Below are 21475 nucleotides of genomic sequence, written 5' to 3'. Positions count from 1 at the left end.
GTAATTTCAACCGAACCACGCATTCCCAACCAAAGCCCGCCTCTGGTTGTACACTTGAGAAACGTAAGAAATTTTTGCTTTTACAGGTAAATGGAATATATTATTTCTCAAGATCGAAGTGCACTTGGGGCATAGCGAATGTTGCACGCTCCTCGTTTGTGTCCCTTCTGCTTGTCCTTTCTCATCCTACTTTCAAGTAAACGTAGTGTAGGCTATTACGCATACTGATTGCGTAATGTTCTTGGACATAATCACAAACTACACAACACATATTTTCCGCGTTTTGTTAGTATTTTGCGTAACGTTAATGGAATTCCATGGCGCAACAATCACATAAATTGCATGGGTTTGATGATGCCCTCCCGGCACGGGAATATTACTACAGCACTACTCATAGTGAAAGAGCTGGCAATAACGTAACTGGAGTCTGTGAAACACTTGGCGCACTATAGTAACGCCGCCCATTCAGGATGAATGACATGCGGGTCAGCGTCTTCGAAGTCGGAATAGGCTGTGCAACGGAGTCGAGCTGACAAAGCCAAGCGGGCTGGTATGACTGTGTGAACGAGGAACCGCGAGATCCGTGCTTGGAGGAGGCTTTATTTGAATATCATAAGAGAGAAGACGGACTGAGTTGGAAGAACAGTCCGGGAACGATTGCAACATCACTTGGGTACTGCGCGAGTTATTCTCGGATAAGAGGAGATATATCGGGTTTATTGTTTTGGGACTACTATAAAACCTCGTTTGAACTTTTTGATCTGACGATCATGACGGCAGTTGTCGACATGAAACCAACGTTAACCATAATCAAGTCCGAAAAGGTGGACGGTGAGTATCCTGCTGCTTGTATTAAAGTTTAATTAATAGCGCGCATTATTATTCTGTAGTTGTTTTTGCAGTTTTGAAGCTTTCAGCGGTGTTTTGTATTTCTCAGGCTTCACTGTTCCAAATTACAAGAGTGCAATTAGCCACACTATTGTGTAAACTGGGTGGGTTTTAAGTGCTTAATTTATACTAAAACGGGATGCCAACCTGGGCTTTGATTTCGCCTTTACCTGTGTACTGTCCCGGCGGAAAACTGTCTGACAACTTTGTATCATTATCGATATTGGTATGGTGTGATAATGGTAAAGACGTGCATCTATTAAAGGGTTATTTCATGTGGCCACTTTATTTCAAAACACATTTTACCGATCGGCAAGACATGATTTTTGGAAACTCAGTCGAATTCCCTAGTCTGCATGCAATCACCAGTTGATTGTCAGTTTACACATCCAAAGACGTATAGACTTATTTGAGGACTGGTAAAAAAAAGTTACCAGAAATTGAAGGGTCAGCGAAATTGGTGAACGGCAGGCTGAAATGTAGATTACACACAGGTGTATCTTTAGGTTTACGCAGGATAGAAATCTGTAGAACTTGTGTTGAGTAAAAACAAAAGTCCGTACGCTTGTTATGTTTGTAGTACAATAAGCATAACTCGTGCCTTAATGTGTGTCCGTTGCACAACTCGAGAATGCTGCCTTTGAAGTGTTGTAATGGCCATTGCAGTGACGTTTAACCCTCTTCTTCACTCGGTTAAAAATGTATTTTTGCTTGATGTGGTCGGTCTTGGTTCTTGGGAGCGCACACGCTCTACATGATTATTTAATCTCTGACCCACCATGATTAAACAATTATAGAGGCACAATTGAACGAAATTGAAAGACTTGCCTTTGCTTGTGTATGACGCAAGTCCCTTTCCGCAGAAATGTCTTTAACTAAGAATTCACACTTCATGCCTGTTATGTGAAAACAAAACCAGATCATATTTAATGAACAGTCAATCAAACATTACTGTGTAATACTTATGTTAGACTGCAGCCTGTCCTCGTGACCAAGACTTGCAACACAGTTCTGATGAGCTGGAGTGTTGACATTTTTGTCAAAGTTTGAATTAAGTTTCTAATGCACAAGTTCATAACTGATGTGATAAGATGGCTTTGAAAATCTTGTTTAAAAACAGAATTATTACTATGGACCAAAATGCTGAAATTCGAATTATTTTATTTATCTTCTCACTTGAGATTAGCCTTTGTTGATTCCTTGCAATAGTCCTTTGAAGGACACATTGACTACATGATGTTTAGCCTACTGCATGACATAAAGTACATTACTGTAGTTCAGCGTCCTATTCTCAGTTTTAGATTAGAGTGAGCCCTTTGAAGTGACAGGGACGGAAGATGTTATTGCCTTGCAGTCTAATCCCCAAAGGGATGTGCACACTCAGCATTTCTCACAAGTCTACTGTCAGAACCTTTCACAACACAGCTTAAAGCACAGTGGCAATACATGGGATCAATGAGGTTCAATTTCATCAGGTATTCACCCCAGTGCTTACCTGGCCTTGCTAAACTGCTAAGCACATTGCAACTGGTTGATTTATAAAGTATCTGCACAGATCCTCTGATCTTCAGCTAACATGGATTAACTCAGACAACGGGGATTAGCAGTCCACGTGGTTTCAAGATCAGTCAGTTCTGTGCAGATGCAAAGCAGGACACAGGAGACACCTACAGAATGTGAAAGTTGTGTGCAGCCAGATTTGGCGGTTGACAGAGCGGTTGAGCGTGAGTAACGTGCAGTGACTGCAGTGCACGCGATCTGGCATAGTGACAGCGGGCAGGGAGGACCACTGGTGTGGAGTCAGAGCATGTTGGGCAGGGATAGGGTCACTGTGGGTGCGACCATGTTGGGCAGGGGTAGGGTCACTATGGGTGCGACCATGTTGGGCAGGGGTAGGGTCATTGTGGGTTCAGCCATGTTGGGCAGGGGTAAGGTCACAGTTGGTGCACCCATGTTGGGCAGGGGTAGGGTCATTGTGGGTGCAGCCATGTTGGGCAGGGGTAGGGTCACAGTGGGTGCAGCCATGTTGGGCAGGGGTAGGGTCATGGTGGGGGCAGCCATATTAGGCAGGCTTTTCTTCCAGCCCAGTACTAATAAATTGATTCAACACTGAAGACAATAGCTGCACAGTTGAATAGGTGTTTCAGTGCTAGTCTAGAACAAAAGGCTGCACCCACCCCAGTCCTTCTCAGATAAGACTGGACAGCCCTGGTGTAGGGAGAAGCAGACGTTTGTTTTGCTCCTTGTTTCCTGCGCACAGCCCCTGCAAATGTGACCCTGTTTCCTCAGGATCACTGCTGCAGGGAGTGTCTACTTTATGTTCTTCTTTTTTTTTTTTTCCTTTTCCTTCCGAGTTAGGATTCAGAAATCTAATGACCACTTTTCCACATGCTCAGTAATGTAACATGTAAGTTGGAACACAGCTGAAATGCACACTTATCCTGCAAACCAGCTGCTATGTTTCCCACGCTACAGAATACACAGTACTATAGGAGAGCAAGCGTCTATCAGAGGGGCGGTGAATGTCATTGGCTGTGGCCAAGTTGTTGGGAGGAGCCAGTGCTAGTGTAGTCAGAGGAATCCTGGCTGCCCTATAGCCCAGCTACCTGTGGTGCTATGTAGCCAGTTGCATCCTGGGAAAAAAGTGGACTCCTGGTCATGGTTGCCTTGGGATGTGGCTGAATTTTAAGCCTGTGATGAATCGGCTATGGGGCTCGGCCTGCATTACCGGGGAGCACATTTGCGTGACCAAAGGTGCTGTCCCGTGATGTTTTTATATTTATGAAGGATGCATGTCTATGAGCTTTGCAACCATGGCGATGGAGACCTGCAGTGTCTGCTGTTTTTTATGTTCAATCAGTCACTTTCACTAATCGTAACTGAAGGAGATGGTAAACAAAATAACTCTTCTGGTCGAGTGTCTTGGGTTGGAAATGGTATAAGGTGAATCTAAAAAGGAAAAATAACAACCAGACTGAGTTGGTCTCCAGTGACTAAGTCGCAGGCCTCTGGTTTACATGTATGTCTTTCCTATTGTTCTAAGATGAGTGACTTTACAGATGGGTGAAAGTGGCACGTTGTTACTTGCGTGTGTCGTTTCCATTCGTGCGACAACCGTGTCCAACCGAAACAAGAACGCGGTCAGACCCTCGATGAGCTGTAGAACGACGCGTGCTAGCAAACCGGCGACGCTGTACACACCTGCAAAAAGGTGCACACGCATCACATTGCAGATGCACTCCAGCAACTGTGCCGCCGCTCACCGTGCGGTTGAAAAACTTCCCACTATCTTGCAGAATCATCTCTCGATATGGGTTTCCTCAAACTACTGGGGATGAAACTGAATTGGTGTGAAGTGCCTTTTCACATTAAGTAGGCCTATGTTCCCCCCCCCCTGCCTTTTCACATTAAGTAGGCCTATGTCCCCCCCCCGCCTTTTCACATTAAGTAGGCCTATGTTCCCCCCCCCCCCCCCACAACCCTACCACAGAACCTGCTATTCACACCGTATTTCTCGAAACGTGTTTTCTTGAAACTTCTCAAAAACTACGACGCTTGGCCTAAGAGCGCACGACCGTTGTCGTGTGGAGTGCGAAGCCTTGTAGCTCTCTCGCCGCGACGTAGGTGTCAGCGCTGAACAGGAGATACGGCGTACCCGGTTACTGGACGGAGTGTGGCACAGTGGGTAAGGAACTGCGCTTGTAACCGAAAGGTTGCAGGTTCGATTCCCGGGTAAGGACACTGCCGTTGTACCCTTGAGCAAGGTACTTAACCTGCATTGCTTCAGTATATATCCAGCTGTATAAATGGATACAATGTAAAGTGCTATGTAAAAAAAAAAAGTTGTGTAAGTCGCTCTGGATAAGAGCGTCTGCTAAATGCCTGTAATGTAATGTAATGTAATGTACTGTGGAATGTTAACGTGGAAGGGTACAACGGGGCGTAGCTCCGCATAGGGGCTTTTAAAAACACGCAGGCGCTGCTGCCGTGAGATCTGATGTGCCAGTTTAGCTGGCTTTCTGCCACAGAAGTGTGTGCGTAGGCGAGCGAGCGAGCGAGCGAGCGCACATGCGCGTGCGGGCACGCGGGCACAGATAGCTTTCAAGGCGTTACTGTTTGTGACTTTTTGAAAGGGTGTCTCACCGCCACCTAGAGAAGCCTAGCTGGTTTAAAAAAAACAAAAACAAAAAAAACCTCCTTGGCTGACTGCTGTGTGTGTGTGTGTGTATGTGTGTGTGTGTGTGTGTGTTTTTTAAATGTGGCAGTGCCCGTTACATGCCGTGCCATCTGTACCACCTGCTGGGGAGTAGAAGAAGGGGTGTATTTTTTACTGCCTGCCTGTCAGTAGGAATGACACTGAGTTTTCAAGGGTGGTCAGTAGAGGAGTAACATGTTAGGTGGCTAATTTCTTAATAATGTTAAGTTTATACTTGGATTATCATATCACGCGCAACGTCTAGTAGATAAGGTGATATTGTGAAATGCAGTTAATGTTTGCATAAGGCAACCTGATGTTTGGATAAGCAGACTTCCTCATGCTGCTGTACTTATTCAAGGCATTTGATGATATCTTGGTCAATTTGTTACACCCACAAAAAAAAAACAAAAAAAAAAAACAAATATGACGCGGTTAGATCAACAGACAGTGTGGACCAGCGTGGGTAGTTGAGGTGTATGGAATGCAACATGTCTAGCTGCTTTGCCTAACTAGCCGGCCGTTTCTCAGAAACGTGGTGAGTCACACCGAAACAACTTCCCTGGAGACTGATTAAGAACATCCATCCAGATTCCAGACGGGCAGATCATTAACCTATTTGGCGACAGTAAAGACAAACCGGTGAGTGGCTGTGGTGGCACTGCGAGTTTATTTTGGTACACGGTAGATGGAAATGTCATGAAAAAGACAAACTGGGAGTTTTCTGGGCCATATTGTCTGAGGAGACGACTGATATGGAGATTGACGCCTGGGTCATATCCACACATAACACATTACTTCAATTGTTATTAAAAAAAGAAGTACAATTCTTTTCTTGGAATTGAAAATTTTTGGTGAAAAACAAGTCTGTCTCCGCTGCCCTCAGCTCGACCCCCTTGATCCCGTGAATGCTGCTCGTGCTCAGGATGCTTTCAGCACAAGTGCTCCTCATACCCTCGACACACGAATTGGCGCGGGTTCACCGACAGTCCAGAATGTGCGCGCTATCGCGAACCCATCTAGCCGTCGTTGGATTTCGGCGGGTCAAATATTTCAAAAATGCATTGCCGTCTATGAACTGAGCACAAACAGTGGGTTAGCTGGGGGGGTGATAGAGGGGGTGGGGGGTGGGGGTTGGGCAGACATAATAGTTTTCCCCAGTTAACTCAAGTAAAAGTGTGTAGTTCCCGGTTTGAGCAAACGCTTGTAAAAAGGTTCTGTGTACACAGTCACACGTCGGTGACGGACATAAGCTCTTCCAGTGAACCTATAAACGCCTCCCTGGTGAAGACTTGCCGTTTTGTTTTTTTTGGGTTTTTTTTTTTTTTTTGCGTGTGTGAAGATGACACGCATTCCGTCCGTCTTGCTGGCTCAGTGTTTTTCTGGCTGTCAGGGTCGGCCGATCGCGAGGAATGCTCGGCGGCCAGGAGGGCCGATGTGGAGGGGCCGCTCCTTGTCTGATTAAGACGGCGCACCTGCCTAAACTCGAAAAAAGGGCACGGCCCTCTTCGCGACGGGACCGTTACCGTGCTAACCGCGCTTGGGGAGGGGAGGGGAGGGGGCGGGGGGGCAGGTACCGTCGAGAGCAGAACCAGCGGAGGGAGCGGGGTGGCGTTTGCTGAGGATTGGGTGACCCGCTGTTGAACGGTTATGTAAGGATTCGGTGGACGACCCTCTGCTTTTCCAGTTTATTTCGGTTAAAGTCCTTTCCCGAATCCTCCTCCTTTTGATTTATCCTCGCTGGCCTCTAGTATTTCTCGATCGTAAAACGATTCTGCTTTCTCCCATCATCGTCGTTGAAGAAAATCGTTTCTGCTCTAGGAATTTGCTAAAGTGCGTTGAGTTACAGGCCTACATTTATTTGTTTTTTTTTTTTAATAAAAAAGACGTGGATCCAAAGGTAGATTTAGGACACTGAATACGAGCTGCCAGGGAACCCTATTTGTGAATTGTCTCGGTGAGGCCATTGTTCAATTCATTTTTGATTTATGTCAACCCAGAACTGGGGTTTACCGGGGTCAGATAAATGGTAAATGGACTGCATTTATATAGCGCTTTTATCCAAAGCGCTTTACAATTGATGCCTCTCATTCACCAGAGCAGTTAGGGGTTAGGTGTCTTGCTCAGGGACACTTCGACACGCCCAGGGCCGGGGATCGAACTGGCAACCCTCCGACTGCCAGACATCCGCTCTTACCTCCTGAGCTGTATGTCGCCCAGATGGGCGAACGCACCCGCGTTTCCAGAAGGGAATACGGTATTCCGGTACGGGACGGAGGTGGCTGGCGCAGGGTTTGGCGCTGGCGGGGCTGCTGGGAAAGGAAGGAGAGGAGGGGCCGCGTGCCCGGCGAGGCGTTTGTCTTCTCGGGCTTGGGATGAAACGGTGAGGCGGTGATGTGTCATGAGTGGGCAGCTTAGCCGCATTCTTCCTCCCTGGCCCTGCGTCTCTGACCACCTTGCTGAGTGTGTGTGTGTGTGTGTGTGTGCGCAATGCGTGCACTGAGTCTGAGTGTGTGCGTGTGTGCTTGTGTGTGTGTGTGTTTGTGTGTGTGCTTGTATGCACTGAGTCTGTGTGTGTGCGTGTGTGCTTGTGTGTGTGTGTGTTTGTGTGTGTGCTTGTATGCACTGAGTCTGTGTGTGTGTGTGTGTGTGTGCACTTGTGTGTGTGTGTTTGTGTGCTTGCCTGTGTGCACTGAGTCTGTGTGTGTGCACTGAATCTGTGTGTGTGTGTGTATGTGCGGCCTGAATCTCTCTATGTGTGTGGCTTGTGTGTGTGTGGTTGGTGTGCGCGCGTGTGTGCACAAGAGAAATAATCCCCGCACCCAGAATACCTCTCCTGTGACTGTAGGGTTTTTATAGTGCCTTTTAAAGCTTAGTCATAAAAGACGGTCCATTACTGAGAGATGCATCACAGCGTTAAATAGTAAACATGTGTGTGTGTGTGTGTGTGTGTGTCTGGGTCAGGGACGCTGACAGAACAATAGCTTTGTTTGGAGCTGCCTCACACGCAAGGCCAAGCCGATAGCCGCATGTGCGCGCCGTGTTGTAAACAGATCCATTCAGAGGTTCCCAGCACAGATGAATGAAGCGCGCTAGCGCAGTACTAGCGCCCTCCGTACCAGCGGTCACGAGTTGAAAAATCGGTCTACACTATCCCCCTGGGTGAAAAAACATGGAATAAGTTGGAAGGGTGGGGTAACTCACCCCCCACGTCCACCCCCCCCCCCCCTTCACACACCACCTCATACCTTGACCCTGGCACAGATACTCTGCCTCACCCCTGCTGTGCAGCGTGGGTAATCTCTGACTCACGGCAGTTGTGTGTGCCGAGCCGATGAGTAACTCTCCTCTGACGCCACTGGCCAGCGTCCTCTCACTGCCACACTCCACCGCCCAGCTGATCAGAGGCTCCGCCTTCTCCTGCCCGGATACGGCTTCCCATTGGGCAGAATGGGTGTCAGTCTCCCGTGGTTTGCTCCTCCCTCGTGCGTGTCGGTCGTGATGGGTGTCTGTTTTTGAGACGTTTGTGGATGTGTTTTTTTTTTTTTTCAAAAAAACTTCAGTGGGATAGTTGATTCCTGTAAAGTCCCAGGTGGGATCTCGTCTGTTTTTAACATCTCTCTGCAGAGTTTTTGCTGGTTTTTGTCTTACAGTGGAGGCTAAGTAATGGAATTGAACCTTGACTTGTTCTTCTGTTGTATCGCCAAGATTTGTTGTGTGTGTGTGTGTGTGTGTGTGTGTGTGTGTGTGTGCGCATGCATACACGTGTGGGTGGGTGTGTGTGTTTGCGTATGTGTATGCTTGTGCGTGCATGCGTACGTGTGCGCGTGCATGTCTGTCTGCCTGTCTGTGCGTTTGTCTGTTTTTTTGTGCTGATGGAGCAGAGCATGTTTTTTTAATCAGCTTCTGAAGTGGGTTTTGTAACGAGGCCATTAGCTCCCCCTAACAGGACCCGCAGACTCCGCCGGTCGGTCCTGTGGATTTATGGGTCGGGCTCGCAGTGCCTCGGTGCATTGTGGGATTGGCCCGGCTCTGGGCGAGAATCTGCAGGCTGTCAGCAGGCTCAGTTTTGGGGGAGGGGGGGGGGTACGCTTTCGGGGGAACCCTTTAAAGGGACGCGCGTCCCTCTTTCCTTTGATGGCTGCACACATGCTTGTTGTTTAGGCAGTTAAGAAGTGGCCTATTACAACCCCTGCTACCTCTTCTACCTGGAGGAGATCCAACAGCCTGCAGTAAGGAATGCTACGGTTCATCTTCGCTCAAGTCCACCGTGGACACCGGTCAACTACACTACAGTCCCAACGTCTAGAAAAAACACTTTAATGGCTGTTTGAGATGTGATATTTGTCAACTGGTGTACACAAAATACAGAAAAAAAAAGCGGGATAAGTTTGAACGTGAGCAGAGTTCACCGAGCGCGAAGGAATGTATATTTGTGTCAGAGGTCGTTGTAAGATTGGCAGTTATGGAGAAGCTTTTACAGCAAACGCGACCTTATGCAACATCTGTTTCCAGGGAGATGACACCGCGCGCAATTCCACTGTGTCTCAGCCAGGGCAAGCTATGCTAGCGAGCGTTCTCGGCAGGGTGACTCGCCCGGCTGTAATCTTTTGACTAAACTGTTCGGGGGGGGGGGCGGGGGGTGGGCGTGGTCTCGGGCTACGGACTCATGCTCGACGTCGTTACTTGCCTCACGCAACGCGGGGTGACAGGAGCGTGAGTCAGGCCCAGAAACGGAGCGCAGGCTCCGCGCCGAACTCCCGTGATTTTCCATTGACAAAAAAAAAACAAGAAAAAAAGAAAGAAAATATCTCCATTCAAACGCCCGTGCGTGACTCCGACCCTTCTCCGCGCTCGGCTTTGAGAGTCATTCATCCTTTTCTACTTCCGTTCTGGTCTCTCGCTGTATTTTAACGGCTGTGTGCTTTTTAAAAAAAAAAAAAGTTTTTAGATAGGTGGCCCTGGGTAATTTGCTCCGTGAGCTCGTGTTTCAGCTGCTTCGCGCCGGCGAAAAAAAAACAAAAAGCTGCGCGCCTTAAGTTAGCGACGGCAAATTACCGGCGGAATGCCTGGCGTTCGACATGAGAACGAAAGCGCGGCGGTCCAAGGGCCGATCTGTTTAAGGTCTGCAGTTGTTTTCAAACAAGCTGTGAGGCAATCAATTTGTTTAATTACAATCGCAGGATCATGGCCTTTAAAATGGTATCTTGTAAAAAAAAAAAGTAATGTAAAAGATTAAATGTATAACGATTGTAGCTCATGCTCTGGGTTTTGTCTGCGTGGGCCATTGTGGTTTTTTTTTCTTCATTTCGCTGTTTGTAGAAGGCATGAAGGAATGCTAAGGTTTGGAATAAACGAGAGGGGTTCCTCTTATAAAACTCTAGGAGGCGACCTGGAGAGGGTAACAGAGCGTAAACAGAGCTCTTGTCTGTCTGCCTGAGTGTTTGCTTTAGTGTCCAAACAAGGCCCTGTGCCTTCTTCAGCCTGAGTGATGAGCGTGTTTCTAGGGCCCCCGCTGCATCTCTGTGGGGGTGCACTGCTGCAGCTGTGCGCTCTAGTGAGTTAGCGGCTAGCGGTTAGGAACACCGTCCCATTTAAAGCACCTGTTGGGAGCCATGATAAGAGAACTAGCTAGACTAGCATGCTAGACCTAGATCCTGTATGCCCCAGTTTTGGTGGCTGGGCGTGTGTCTTGCTCATCTGAGTTGTGTCACAGTGGAAATTGTGACTTATCTCCAGGGACATGGTGTGCTCGTAGACATCGTAGTGTTGAGCATGTGCTTACCTGGCGTTGTTCCCCGAGGCCTACCAGTGAAGTTGAACACCTCTGTCAGTGAGTAATAGCTGTAGTTGTATGTCGGGTCCCTGTTGCCTAGCAGCAGATCATCATTCAGTAGTTCCCCTTGACCTCGGATGGCTATTGTTGTGCGTGTCTTGGTTCTGAGCGGGGTGTGAGCTAGGGGGGAACTTCAGCCCGGTTCCGTGACTGGACCCGCCGACTGTGTAATGGGGTTGGCCTGATTTGTTACGTGACATCACCGCAGGAGAGGGGCGTGCCAGTTTCCATTTTCGGTTCTGTTCTGAGAAAGCAGGGAAATCCCACAAGCTGCTGGCGAAGGGTGCTGTTAGCACGTTAGCATGAGAGCAGGAGAACAAAGGAAGGACATGGATGTGAATGTAAATAAAACATAGCCTAGTAGCCTAGTATATAAGCATACTTCTCAAGATGTGCATGAAAATTCCACACAATGAAACCATAGACTGTTTTATTGTAATGTGAAATTGTATGACATGTATATAAACAATTTAGTCATGTTAAATCGTGTGCATCAAGACAATAAAAAAACAATATGTACGTGTGTGTGTGTGCGGTACATTTTGTTATTCATGAAATTTATCTTTGTATTGTATTTTGCGATGTGATCCTTTTTGGAATGATGCTCGGTAGTTACTGCAAAATGGCCAAAATGGGATTTTCTGTCAGCCTTTTTTTCGTCCGTCATAAATACAGAGACTGTTGGCTGGTGGTGGGTGGTAATACAGCAAAAAGTTTTTCCTGAATTTGTTTCATTTAGGACGTCTCTGATAAGAAGGCCTCAGTTGTGCCAAACTCTACAGATTGTGAGGTACAGCGTCTGTGCAGGGAAACAGGACTGGGTTAGGGGCGATAGCGGGGGGGGGGGGTGGTGGAGGTCATAGGTCAGCAGAAACCGTTTGAAGATGGAAGCCCCCCGCGCTCACATGCCCCCCCAACGGAGCACCCGGCGCGACGCCCTTTTCAAGCCGGCAGTTCTTCAACGGTGCAGCCGGGGGGGGGGGGGTGCTCCCGACCACGGGGCACTGAGGAGAGGGAGCGGGGAGGGGGGCCGTAGGAACAGAACGCCACTCCGGGGCGGGACCGCCTCGGCCCGGAAAATTCCACTGGACCCCCCCCCCGCCCGAGGAGCTCGGTCTGGAGGGGTTCTTATTTTATTTTATTTTATCCGACGTTTTATTTTATTTTATGCAACCCCGCGGTCTCTGCGGTCTCATTAATCTCATTTGTAAGGGAGAGACTGCCAGGACAGCGGCAGAGTCATTAACAAAACAACATTTCACATTTCAAACAACGGCGAATGGAAACACAATAAAAAAATGTATGATTTACGCTAACACGTGGACAGTCTTAAAGCAGCCGTGTTTATCCAGCGAATGGGTATTTGTAATGCTTGTCTGAACTCGATGCCAGATAGTCTAGTTTCTGTTTTTGTATGGAATCTAACATTATAACCGAAAGCTTTTTTTTTTTTTTTCCCTCATTGTGGTACTAAAATTGCGAAATCGAATGCAAATGATTTGTCAAGTTTATAGATGGCAAGCTGGTCTGGTTCCCGTCCACATTGGGAATCCAGTTCCAGTCAGAAGCAGAAGGGATGGATTTCCCCCCTGCCAGGGATTCCCCTGGAACTGCGTCGGGACTTGCTCCTCGTATTCCCCGGCCTTGAGACCTGCAGTCGGCGGTCCCCGCTGTTAGCGTTAGCCCCCGGAATCGGCGTCACTGCCGAATTCTGAGGAGTTCACACTCCGGCTCTGCGGGGAAATGCTTTCGTGAAAATTTGGGTAATCGAAGAGGGGTTTTTCGGGGCGGTAGACGCGGGCCGTGCGGAGAGCTCTGGGCGCCGAGCCCGCGGGCTCACGCTCACGCTCACGCCTACGCTCGGCCTCAGAAACTGGGTCGCACCGCGAGCCGTCGTTCGCACAGGGAGTCGAAAGATTTGTGAGTTTGAATAGAGAAGCGCATTGAACAGCCCAAGAAACTGACAAGGGGATGGATAAATCAGAACTGACATTTTCCTATTCTGAATGATGCTTTTTGTCTAGCGCACATAAACACACACACACACACACACACACCTGCAAACACACATACAGATCCACATGTATGCACAGACACACCGCACGTGCAAACACATTCATACACACACACACAGACACATGTGCATACACACATGCTCACATACACAGAAACACCAAACAGACAGGTAGACACATACATAGACACCAACGTGCATGTGCACACACACTTGCATGCACACCCATGTACTGTCTCTCACACACACACACACACACACACACATTCATACACACACACACACACACACACACACAGTCACGCCCGCTGCTATGTACAGTATAGCTGTACTCAGCAGGTTTCCTTTTTCGCTCCTGCCTGAGAGTGAAGTGGCCGGGCTCCCGGGCGGGGTCACATGATGCGGAGAGCGTGAGGTCAGGAGCGGGCCCGGCAGGAGCGGACAGAGGCGACCCATTGTTCCCGTTCCCGAAAGCCAGCCGGTTGAGGAGCCCTCGCGGTTTCGGCGGACGCCCCTCCCGTTGGCCCGCGCCCCCCCCGGTGTCAGCCTCACAGCGGGGTCGCGGAATCCCGATTTCACGCCCGCCCCCGCGTGCGGTGGAGTCGCGGCTAATTGGGTTCATGTGTGCCCTTCCTGCCGCCCCCCCCCCCAACCCCCCCACTGTGTCCTAGTGTCCTACCCCCCCGTTCAGGCCATCGAATCCAAGCCACACACACACAGGCCTCTATTCATATATGTGTGTATGTATTGCAGTATATGTGTATGTGTGGCCCAAATTAAACTGTGCACAATTTGTAACACACACAGACGCACACGCATGCACACTCAATTCAGTTAGTCCAAACCGTAGTGTTATTCTCCTCAATTCCCATTCGTTGTTGTGTACATTGAGGACCAATATTATGCAACATTCATAAAAGATCCATGCTCAGCATTTATTAATTAATTTTTTTAGTTGAGATAGAAGCATATTTGAGCATATTGCCTTCATCAGCAAAAAAAAAGTTAGTTTGCACCCCCCCTCCCGAGCCGACATGTTGTAGGTAATTAATTTACCCCGGCTGACGAATGCAGGCTCATTAGAGTGGGGGCAGGGAGGAGGGGGGGGGCAGTATGTGAGGAGTCTAGCCTATAATCATTAGCTAATGAGCCAGGCCATTATCCGGAGGCTGTGCGTGTGCAGCTGCGTTTGACTGAGAGAGCGCTGGGTACAAAGAGGCGTCCAGGGGCCCCTCTGACCCCCCCCCGCCCCCCACCCCCGTCTCCAGGGTAATCGCGGGGGCGGAAACCCCGCCATCTCTGATCTCTCTCCCGACTGTCCGGTTCCGCGGCGAGGGAAGATGTGCTCAACCCCCCCCCCCCCCCCACCCCCCCCGCCCTCACCCCCCACACACATCCCTGCTGACTTTAAGCCCAGCTGGCTGCAGCCATTAATAGAACGTTTCTTGCATCTCACTGCGGCTTTCTTACGGAATTTTCCGGAATGTTGTTTTCGTCTCCCGTCAGTGGCACGCCGCGAACGACTCAAACTCTCGGCGCGCAGAAAATGAGATGCCTGCAAAATTTCTAGCTCGCAGCATTTATTCCAAACGGTCGTTGCTTCCATTTTCAGTCTCGTAACCGTTGAGCCTGTGTCTGTTTGAGGCGCTGGTGTAGACGGAGCACTGCAGAACCGCTAGGCTAACCGTGTGGGACTAGAAACTGTTAAATGACCTTTAGAGGCCAACCCTAGTTTCACTGCGCTCAGCTCTTAGTTTTGCTATCAAGAGACTTCAGACATTCATCGTAAATCACGTGAGCGAAATGCTCAAATTCTATTGACGGTGATTCAGTTTGCAAACGTGGGCATCGGAGTGAATTGTTGGGTTTTGGCACAATCTTTTAGTCCCAGTCACCAAAGTTTTTAGATATGTTTAAATAAATAAGTGTGTCAAGTACTAACAGGCTGTTTCTTTTTAAAAAAAATAATGGTTACGAGGGGGAGGCTTCAAATGGCCTCTTTTTTAAATAAAAAAAAACGAAAAAAAAAAAAAGAGGCCATTTGACCGTTGTGTGAAGCCTCCCCCTTGTAACCGCAAAGTGAGATTACAGAGGTGCGTTTTGAGAGAGGCTGTGTAGAGGTGAAACTGGGGAGGGGGGGGGGGGGGGTGTGGAAAGTGCAGGCAGACCGTACCCGATGAGCCGCCGCCCACACCCACCGCCCTGCCTGTGACTGCTTCACACCTCTTGAAATCACAATGAAGAGAGTCATTTCTGTGCTGGGTGATGGACGCTAGCTTCTCAATCCCAATATGTTTATTTCATCCAGTTAATCCAGCAGGTGTTTACCAAACAACAGGCCTAATTGTGTTATGTCAACAGTAGTCCGGCTGCAGGATCGTGAAACAGGAAGGAGGCGGTGTCTTCTCCGTTTGAACGTCTTCAGTCGAGGGACGCCAGGGAAAAAAAAGGGCCTGCGTGGCGAACGTGAAACGTACGCCTCTTGTTTTATTTCGACGAGTTTGGCAGGAAGCCGAAGCGCGACGTGCGCCGATGTGCAGTCCCGCGGTCCGAAGGAACGCGGGGCGGGGCCTGAGAACGGCCCGAAACGCGCGGCCGAGCGCCTCTACGTGCCCGCCGCCGAGGAGCCGCGGGGTAGCCATGACGCGACACCCCTCGGTCACGCGCAGCGTTTCGAGTCGGCGAACCGGACTTCACCTCGGTCGCTGGGGGGCTTTGTCAGGAAGAACTCAGGGGGGGGGGGGAAGCGGACACGGCCGTTATGTGCGTCCCCGACGGGGCGGGTCTTTTGTGGAGCGACGGAAACTCCCGTGAACCTCATGACCCCAGCCACACCCCCCACCCCCCCCCACCCCTCGCTGACAGATACGTATCTCTGAGGCGTCAGAACATCTGGGCGTCCGAGAGACATAGTAAGGAAAATAGGCGGAAAAAATCGAACCCGTCTGCCCTGTGGGATCGCTGATCCCCACCAGCTCCCCCGCTAGCTCCCCCGCTAGCTTCCCCTGCTTCGTATCGCTAATCGGCAAACATCTCCTGGGCTTTTGGCTCTGGCGTAGCTCCAGGTACACAAAGCCTTTAATAACCCTCTCCAGCGCTGTTAGCAGCTGAGCAGGTGAAAGATTATCCCCCTTCCAATCCTGATCCGCACTGTCACACGAAACGGCGCTCTGACTCTGCGCGGAGAATCCTGGAGTTATACAATCTGGAGTCATGTTGTCTCTGTTGTGTCTCTGTATATCTGGTCTGCTGATTGTTGAGCCCAGTCATAGCGTAGGCTACAGGATGAACAGTTGGCTGTCTCTCTGTCTCTCTCTCTCTCTCTCTCTCTCTTAATTCAATTATTCAGCTTCAGGGTGCTTTATTGGCATGACATGCACTGGTTTGCCTAAGCAAATGATGTACAGACCAACAGTAATAATATATTTTAAAAAATATATATATATTAGCTCTGCAACCTCTCGACTAATATAAATGCATTAAACTAAGCTCAACATTATACATGCATAATGCTTACAACATAATGTATCTCTCTCTTTCTGTCTCTACACACACACACACACACACACACACACACACACACACACACACTCACGCACACACACACACTCACACACACACACACACACACACACAGCGGGTTTATTTTTTGCCTGATTCACCCTCTTACCCCAGTGGCCCATCTCAGTCTACGCTGGTGAATCTAATTAAGCATTTGCAAATCATCAGGCACCGCCCGAGCCCTCAAAGGGGTCCTCTGTCTCCTGCTGCCTGCCCGGCGGCCATGGCGGTAGTACACTGGCCAGTGTGTCCGCCGGCTCCCGCCAGCCTGACATCACCGGCTCGGCCCCTGCCCCTTTGACCCTTGACCTTTGACCCTGCGGCGCAATGGCCACAGTATCCCTCCTGTCTGTGCCGACAGGGAGGCAGGCTTCGCAGAAGGCCCGAATGTCATCAGCGAGCACTGGGGCGCTCTTGGTAACAGTGTGTGAACGGCGGAGGTGGCGGGGGGTCCCGTTCCGCACACATGGTGTGTTTTTTGGGTCAGGTCTGGCGGTTGGGACGGGCTGCCAGGGGTCGGAGGTCAGGGGTCAAACAGCCCTGATTCTGACAGGGCAGTCAGCGGTGATATGTATGGGCCTTGTCTGTCAAACAAGCAGGCTGGTGGAGGACAAGGGAAACTTGTGTTCTTACACGGGGGGAGAACTCAAGGAGGCTCAATTATGTGACAATGACTGATGGGAATTTAACATAAATAGTATTAACAGAACATGACCACTAAGCAATCGTGATTTTGACCAGACGGGCCTTTGGTGTGGTAGAAAAGCAGTGATGAGCTTAATTCAGACCTGCCCGACATCAGCAGCCCTGGCCTCATCTGAATGTTGTGAATGTGTCGCTCCGTTTGACTGTGCCGTTATTTCCCAGAATGCCCTTGCAGAACCCCGGAGCCCTACCTTACGAAGCCAGACTAGGTGTGCGTTAACTGGTTCGCCTGCTCGCTGACTGCCTTCTTTCTCTTGATTGACAGATCTGGAATGCGGGGACGTTCCGCTGCTCACGCCCGGGAGTAAAGAGATGATGTCACAGGCCCTGAAGGCCACCTTCAGCGGGTTCACCAAGGAGCAGCAGCGGCTTGGAATACCCAAAGGTAAAGCGCCAAAACAGAGGCGGGCGACGAGGGCCGTATCTAGGCAACGAGTGGCCTTAGTTACTCAATTAGCCCTAGCATTTTTTCCCATCCGACAGTTTAGCGACGTTTCTTGGTAAGCGCATGAATGGCAGCCGAAGACTTGCTCTTGTGTGCCTAAATGGAACATTTTGCTCTGATCTAACCTATGAGCTACGAGCAGTGTTGGTGTATACAGCCAAGTAGCTTGTTTAGCCAGGCTAACTGGTGGATACAAAAACCTGCATATACACACTGGCCTTCCAGGGCCTGAACTGGCCATCCCTGCACTAAACCTTCTTCCAACACAGAAAGGCGCTGTTTAGGTGCTAGTATGTGCAGCCAGCTGGTTAGGTCCGGGCGAGCCTTTGGGAATGTTGTCCGTGAAAAAGCGAAAAATCGAAAAACACAGGAACTTCCCAGTCTCTCGGTTCTCTTTTAAACGGTCTCTGTTTTTTGAATTTTCGATTTTTAGTGGAGTAAAACATCCCAGAATTCAGAATGTGTGAGAAAGACGTGAGATACAGGGAAACGAGGAGTCCAGTACAAGAGTAAATATAATTTTCTAGATGTTGTGTGAATGTTTTGCATTGGTTATTTATGTAGGTGGATGAGGCATATTTTTCTTTAATGCTACGTGGGTTCCTGATGTCGAAAATATTCAAATATTGAAAATGATTAAGAGCTCTTGCATGCGTCAAGTGACGGGTGAAAAAAAACAAAGTTGACAGACTTGTGGGAGACTTGCAGCCTCTGCAGACGGTGATTCATCCATTGAAGGATGCCATAAAAAAACGCCGCTATCGCTCCCGGCTGTTCGTGAGATATTTCTTCTCCGGGGGAGCCTGGGTCAGCCTGGACGAGGCTCGACAAGAGAGACCGTGAAGCCTGTTCGCCCGTCCGCGTTACTTAGCGCCTTATCGGGACCCGCCGTAAACCACAGCGTCTGTTCACTGTCTGCGGTACCGAACGGCGTGTAATCAGGGGTCTGCTCTGAAGACTCTGAGGCGACCGTTTTGTTCTGAACGCCGTTTATACTTTCCGGGGCAAAGATACGGGCCTCCTTCTTAACGCGAGCGTGCCGGAATAATTATGCGGTCTGCTCTCGAAATGAGCGGTGATTCATTTTCATACGTCTGGAGCGTGCTCGCCACATGAGTCTGTGCGCTGCGAAGAATGCGGGTCGGGACGGTCGTTCTCTACGAGCGCCTTTTTGGGTTTTTGAACAGGGACACTGCATCATCAGCGCCGGATTGTAAAAATCCGTTACGCCCTCTGTTCGTGAAAAACAAACTGCTGTCTGTATTCGTATTTAAATGCGTCGTGCTCAAGACACAAAGATCGCACTTGTGAGCATGTGACCCACGAAGAATGTGTTTTACTGGTCATTTCTGTGTGCACATTTTTTATCTTTTTGGTGTGGACACGGTCTCATGATGGCAGCTAGTCAAAATTTTCGCGTGTTCTATTCACAGAAATGAGCAGTGATTCATATTTAGAAAACATTACATTGCGGGCAGTTAGTTACTTACACAACATTTTCACACAGCTTTTACATTGCGTCCATTTATACGGCTGGATACATACTGAAGCAATGCAGGCTAAGCGCCTTGCTTAAGTGTCCTGCCCGGGAATCGAACCTCTGACCTTTAGGTTGCAAGACCAGTTCCTTACCCATTATACTACACTGCCGTCCTAGATACGGTCGCATGATGTCAGCTTGTCAAAACCTTTACGCATTCTGTTCACAGAAACAAGCCGCGATTCACATTAATATTTCGAAAACATTGTATAAGGAACTTGAGGGTCGCGCTGTATGATGAGCGTGTGACCTGCGGAGGGGGGTCATTCTTACCGAAAACGTAACCGATGACCGTTTTCTTTCCCCAGATCCCCGGCAGTGGACGGAGAGTCACGTGGCGGAGTGGCTGATGTGGACGGTGAATGAGTTCAGCCTGAAGAACGTGGACTTCCGAAAGTTCTGCGTGAACGGCGCCGGCCTCTGCGCCCTGGGGAAGGAGCGCTTCCTGGACCTGGCGCCCGACTTCGTCGGGGACATCCTGTGGGAGCATCTAGAGATGCTCCAAAAAGGTACGGGTCGGGCCTAAATGACGGCGCACCCTTCCGAACAGATTGTAGATGAACACCCACCTAGCGTACCCTTCCCAAAGACTAGAACCACACCCTTCCAAAGTAGAGGAACGCACACCTAGCGTACCCTTCCCAAGCAAATCGTAGAGGAACACCCACCTAGCATACCCTTCCCAACATAGCATAGAGGAACACCCACCTAGCGTACCCTTCCCAACAGATCATAGAGGAACACCCACCTAGCGTACCCTTCCCAACAGATCGTAGAGGAACACCCACCTAGCGTACCCTTCCCAAGCAGATCATAGAGGGACACCCACCTAAAACACGCACCTTTGAGTAATTGCTTTTAAATGACTTTGCTTTGAATGTTTATTTCAAATTTCATTTCCCAATTTTAGTATCTGCTTTTTAATTTTATTGCTGAATTTTTATATTTTGTGGTTATTCTAACGTTTATCCCCATTTGCACGGTGGGCTGCAAAATTGCATGAAAGGCGCTATGTTGAATATGTGAAATAGTTTTGTGAGTTTGCTATGAAGTTTACGTTTCAGTTGACGTGCTTGACGCTGTGGTATTTGCACATGCCAGCAACATGCCTAACCGAACCCACAGGTGCTCTCCAGAATGAGTGGAGCTAGTCTAATGCATTCCCCGGAAGTCTTTTTTTTGTGGTTATGTAAGAAGAAAAATGTTTGAGCTTTGATGAAGACCTGCTGATTTCCTAACATTTACTTATCTTTCTTCAAGAAGATTCAAAGCATTTCCCAGTCAACGGCCTGACCTCCACCTTTCAGGAATCTCATTATACCTCAGATTACTTTGTCAGTAAGTGCAACCCTACTACATCTCCCCTATGTAGAAGTAAAATTATTTTTTTAGCACAATTATGAAACATATGAAAGTTTTCAAAAATCCACCTTTGTCCTCATGGTTAATATTTTTAACTTATTATTAAACTTGTTGATGTACAATCAGTTGACTGTTGAGCCCAGTCATACTGTAGGTTACTTGATGAACAATTGACATCCCTTTTCTTTCTCTCTCTCTATATCCCTCTCTCTCTCTCTAGCCTATGGCATTGAGCATGCTCAGTGCGTTCCCCCCTCGGAATACTCCGAGCCGGGCTTCGTCACGGAATCCTACCAGACCCTGCACCCAATCAGCTCGGAGGACCTGCTGACGCTGAAGTACGAGAACGTGTACCCCAACGCCGTCCTGCGGGAAGCCCCGCCCACCACCCTGCCCGGCGACTACTTCTCCATCAAACAGGAAGTCATCTCCCCCGACAACATGTGTGTGGGCCGCATCAGCCGAGGTAAATAAAAAAATAATAATAATGTGTCAACTGAATAAATGTGCAACACTCAATGGTTAAAAAAGTAAATAAAAAATATGTATATTTATTTTATTATTAAATGTGTGTATATATAGCAAAGGAAAACAATAGCTTGATACTTTGGTTTTGTAACCACAGACATGCTTGCACACTGAAGACTGTGTTTAACATCACTGAAAAACAGCCCGTGCGTTGCACCCCAGTGCTAAAAGGAAGATTCCCTGGTCTGTTTAATTTGCATGCGTGCGCGACGAGAGTAGCAGACGCTAAATGAATATTCCATTCGGTCGCGGTCGGCCCGCCAAGCCCGAAACTGCGTCGTTCGGTTTCGCTTCGTAGACCGTGGAGCTCGAAGGCAGCGCTAAAGGACGCGCCGTTTGAGAATCAAAGCGCCCCGGTGCGGCCCGATCGATGAGCCCGGTGCCGTTTGATTGGCCGCAAG

The 21475-nt window shown here is 49.0% G+C and overlaps 1 protein-coding gene across 2 annotated transcripts in view; it reads left to right on the top strand.

Moving 5' to 3' along the window:
• Positions 1-396: 396 nt before the first annotated feature.
• Positions 397-21475, top strand: part of LOC135263999 (protein C-ets-1-like) — a 33472-nt gene continuing 12393 nt past the window's right edge. The window contains exons 1-5 of one of the 2 annotated variants that reach the window (XM_064352551.1): positions 397-831; positions 17465-17584; positions 19493-19693; positions 20445-20522; positions 20767-21012. In XM_064352551.1, the coding sequence (XP_064208621.1) occupies positions 771-831; positions 17465-17584; positions 19493-19693; positions 20445-20522; positions 20767-21012 (706 nt within the window). In that variant the 5' untranslated portion in view covers positions 397-770. The remainder of the gene's footprint in view (positions 832-17464; positions 17585-19492; positions 19694-20444; positions 20523-20766; positions 21013-21475) is intronic. The other variant, XM_064352552.1, reaches the window with a different exon arrangement.

This window comes from Anguilla rostrata, chromosome 9 (assembly GCF_018555375.3).
Source record: "Anguilla rostrata isolate EN2019 chromosome 9, ASM1855537v3, whole genome shotgun sequence".
NCBI lineage: Eukaryota > Metazoa > Chordata > Actinopteri > Anguilliformes > Anguillidae > Anguilla > Anguilla rostrata.
The sequence above is the reverse complement of the archived record's forward strand: the minus strand, read 5'-3'. Positions and strand labels throughout refer to the sequence as shown.